General features: G+C 47.4%; 1 protein-coding gene across 1 annotated transcript in view; it reads left to right on the top strand.

The window, feature by feature from the left end:
* Positions 1-6: 6 nt before the first annotated feature.
* Positions 7-4,115, top strand: part of PPID (peptidylprolyl isomerase D) — a 27,537-nt gene continuing 23,428 nt past the window's right edge. The window contains exon 1 of the mRNA XM_015624774.1: positions 7-94. Coding sequence (XP_015480260.1) covers positions 10-94 — 85 coding nt within the window. The 5' untranslated portion in view covers positions 7-9. The remainder of the gene's footprint in view (positions 95-4,115) is intronic.

The raw sequence follows: 4,115 nt of genomic DNA, 5'->3' as shown, positions 1-4,115 counted from the left end.
AGCTGCGGCATGTCGCACCCGTCCCCTGATGCCCGGCCCAGCAAGGCCAGCAACCCCCGCGCCTTCTTCGATGTGGACATCGGGGGCGAGCGAGGTGGGGAGGGGGCGCGACGAAACCCGGGCGGGCGCCCCGGCCCGGGGCTCTGTGCGGACCGCGAGGGGCCTGGGCCGGGCCGCAGCGTTCAGGACGTGGGGGGGAAACCCGGGCCGGGCCGGGCCGGGCGCTGCCCTGCGGGCTGCGAGCGCACCGCTCCGGCAGCAGGAGGAGAAGGGCTGCCCCGCTGCGAACGGGGCTCCCTGCCAGAGCAAACAGGCCCGAGGAACATGGAGAGAAAGGCAACATGGCAGCACAGGCGCCCGGCCGGGGCTGATGCCGGGGGTCGGGGTACGCCCGCCGCCGCTGCCGCCGTTCCCGAGGCAGCCGGCGCTGCCCATCCCGGTCTCCCGCAGCTGCCCACGTGTGCGGCCGCCCCACGTGCTGCCGTGCTCGGAGCCGCCCCCCGACTCCCGGGCCTGGGCCCCGCCGGGGCCGGGGGCCTGGCGCAGCACGGCGAGCCTCGCCTGGCTGCCGCGGTGGGGGCTGCGCGGGGAAAGCTCGGGAAACTGGCAGCCCTGGTTCTCTTGGCAGCGCCAGTGCTGCCAGAGGTCATTCAAAAATCTGGGTAAACGGTCGACATGGAAATAAGGAAACAACAAGTTAGCTAGGAAACTACTTGAACCTGCTTGAACCTTGGGGTTCAACTTTTAAGCCTACTTGAAATTGTAGATTTAAAAAATTTACATGGATAAAGATAGGGACTGCCTAAATCTTGTCAGGATATTGCTTTTCACTTACTCATTCTGTTACTCAGAAGAATAAAGGAAGAAAGTCTGTGAGATGATTTGCCTTTTATTGACTTTCAGTTGTCTAATTTGTTTTCATTCCTGTATTAATTAGAATCAATATATTTACATTTAGCTTCCGGTAGAGTGAAGTTATGTTAATTAATTGACTGTGAGGCTGATGAGAAAACAGGAGCATCAACTGATGGCGGCTGCTAGGAGTGAGAAATAGCTGTGTGAGAAGCCAGTTTGTGAAGGAACGACAATTTGGCACAGAATCCATTTATCAACTATTACAGGATGTGTTAGCTGCTCAGGTTTAATGTCCTTCAGTTAAAACATGTACAGCTTTGGATTTGGCAATTGCTTGTGGTGTCTCTAATTGTAAATAGCAATTATTCATATGCATTTTAAGTACCACTGTGTCTTAGTAAAATTACGATTTAAGAGAGGAGTAAGGGATGTGTTTGGCATAAGCTTTCTTACGGATTGAAAGTCTCCACAAACAGTCATTTTGTATCTACTTTTGATGGAACAAACTACATATATACTAAAACTGATATAAATGTGCATATTAAAATTTATAATTTGGCTTTAATATATGTGTGTGTGTGATTTCCCACACATCTTTTTTTGGCAGAAAATGCGTTTGGCATTTTTATTAGTTTTTGGCAGAACCTGTCTTTATTCCCCCTACTTTATTCTTGATGGGGGAATTCACTGTTGGTAATATTATAAATGCAAAGGCAAATTCGTGATACGAATTAAAAGAAAGATTTATTAATAAACAACAGAAAGCAACAATGATAAAATACCACAATAAAATAGTCAGCGCAGCGCTGGGTGGACAGGGTCTACACCAAAGGTATANTTAGAGGACTTTATAATGGAGGTTGGACTTTGTAAGAGGTTATTTGTATATGAATTCAGTGTATAATTTAATATATGAATTTGAACATGAAATCACTTGGTAAATTCTTGACAGAAGTTACATTATGCTTGTTTTTTACAATATGTCAATGACTATAAATTAATATGAAACTAATTATGCTACTGCAGTGCTTGGGAGATATTAATTCAGTTCACATATTTTCCAGAATCTCCTACTGTCATTGAGAAAATCACTTGATTTCTCTCTTGTTCAGCTCACATCTCCAAATAATCATGGAGATGCCTCTTTCTTTGTACCTTTAAAGAACCTTGCACATAGGGACTTCCAAGCAACTAGTGTAAAAACATTACTCATCTAGAATCTAGACTATTCTAACTTCACCAGTAAGAAAACCTTCAGGGACTGAATAAGTCTACTCCTGGAAGAATGAATCACTGTTTCTTCCTGAGAGGAAGCTGCCAACAGCTCTTGCGGGGGACACACCAACAACACACACTTTACTCTGATGTCTGCTATAGAAATCTCTTCTAGACTCTACTCACTTGGCTAGCAACTGACTCACTGAGATCACAGAATATTTTAGGTTGGGAGGGACTTTAAAAGGTCTTCTAGTCCCACCATCCTGAAATGAGCAAGGACATTTTCAATTAGACTAGGTAGTGCAGACCCCTGCCAATCCTGCCCTTGTTTCCAGGGATGATTCATCTGCCACCCCTTGGGGCAACCTGCTCCAACATTTCACCACTCTTTGTAACACCCTTCTTTATTTTATCTAATTTAAACTGACCCTTCCTCTGTTTAAAACCATTTAAAACCATAGCCCTCGCCATATCACAACAGGCACTACTGAAAAGTTTGTCCCTGTCTTTCTTACAGGTCCCCTGAAGCACTGAAAGGCTGCATTAAGTTCTCCCCCAGAGCCTTCTCGTTTGCAGGCTGAATAATCCCAATTCTCTCACCCTTTCCTCATAGAAGAGGTCCTGTAATCATCCCTCACGTGATCTTGGTGTCCTTCCTCTGGACTTGCTCTAACAGGCTGCCATCCTTCCTGTGCTGGGGACCCCCAGAGCTGGATGCAGCACTGCAGCTGGGGTCTCAGGAGGGCAGAGTAGAAGGGCAGAATAGTCTCGCTGGCCCTGCTGGCCACGCTGCTTTTAATGCAGCCCAAGATATGGGTGGCTTACTGGGCAGCAAGTGCACATTGCTGGTGTGAGACCGCTTCTCCTACACCACTGCACCTCATCTGTGCTAAGTGTAATGATAAAAATATCTCAGCCAGCAACCATGGCCAAGTGCCTTGTGAATTACAGATGACTCAAAGCTTTGGTGGCCTCTGACATCGTGGAGCATGTGAAATCCCTGACACAGCTGCATGACCTGGCTCAGAGAGAGAAATGCCTTAGTGTGGTTCCACTGATTCCTCACTAAGTGTTCCCAGATGGTAGCAGATGGCTTTTCCTTCTGTTAAGGGTTCCCAGATGCAATGCACAACAGCACTCTGTACCGATCACCTCTCCTACCCAACATCTGTGCAGATGTGTGGGAATGATTACAATGTAGTATATGGACTGCAGTCATTAAAATCAATGTTACTTTATATTTTCTTTCAATATGGGAATTACAACTGCCCTCTGACGCATCCAATATTGAGAACATACTGAGAGAGAGATGAAAACCAGCTTGATGAAGCTCAAGTCCAAACATATAGACATGAATTACAGGAGAAAGCCTTTGGAGAGCTCAGTGAATCAAAGATTGCATGTAGAGGTTTCTGGGAAGGATTAGAGGAGTCCAAGAAATAAAGAGGCTCATTTTGATCAGCTGCATTCCCAGAAGGACTGTAAGTTTGCAGGAGTCAGACCCCAGCACTCTTCTGCCCCTTCTACTTTTGCCACATGTACCTTGCCTCCGTGATGCCATTGAGTACAGGATGTGGCCATGTTCCACCATTCACCTGCCTGGGAATCCTACACCGTGAGGAGCCACAACCAAGTGTCATGTCCATTGGTCAACACAAATGTCCCTTGCTTGCCTTGGAGCAATTATCGTGATAGTCATCCTTTGGGATGAAACATGTTTTGTTTTCAGACCTTAGGAAGGCTGGAGTTATTCTGTATTTCTAAACCTTTATGGGATAGTAGTCACTTTTGACAATTATCCCATTTTACCACAGACCACCACTTTTCACACAGTCCGCCATTTCTCTCATAAAATATAAACCCAGGAAAATCCTAAAATCTCTCTCCTTCCCCATATGTCCAGGCCTCGCGTGTGTGCAAAGCCTCGAGAAAGCACGGCTCCTTCTCGGCGGATTACCCCCGAGTCACCTAAGGCCTCTCAGAGGCAGGGCCAGGGGCGGACCGCGGCTCCCGGCTGCAGGGGCCCGGCCGCCCGCCCGCCC

Source organism: Parus major, chromosome 4, assembly GCF_001522545.3.
Source record: "Parus major isolate Abel chromosome 4, Parus_major1.1, whole genome shotgun sequence".
Taxonomy (NCBI): domain Eukaryota; kingdom Metazoa; phylum Chordata; class Aves; order Passeriformes; family Paridae; genus Parus; species Parus major.
This window is presented reverse-complemented; position numbering and strand designations above follow the sequence as displayed.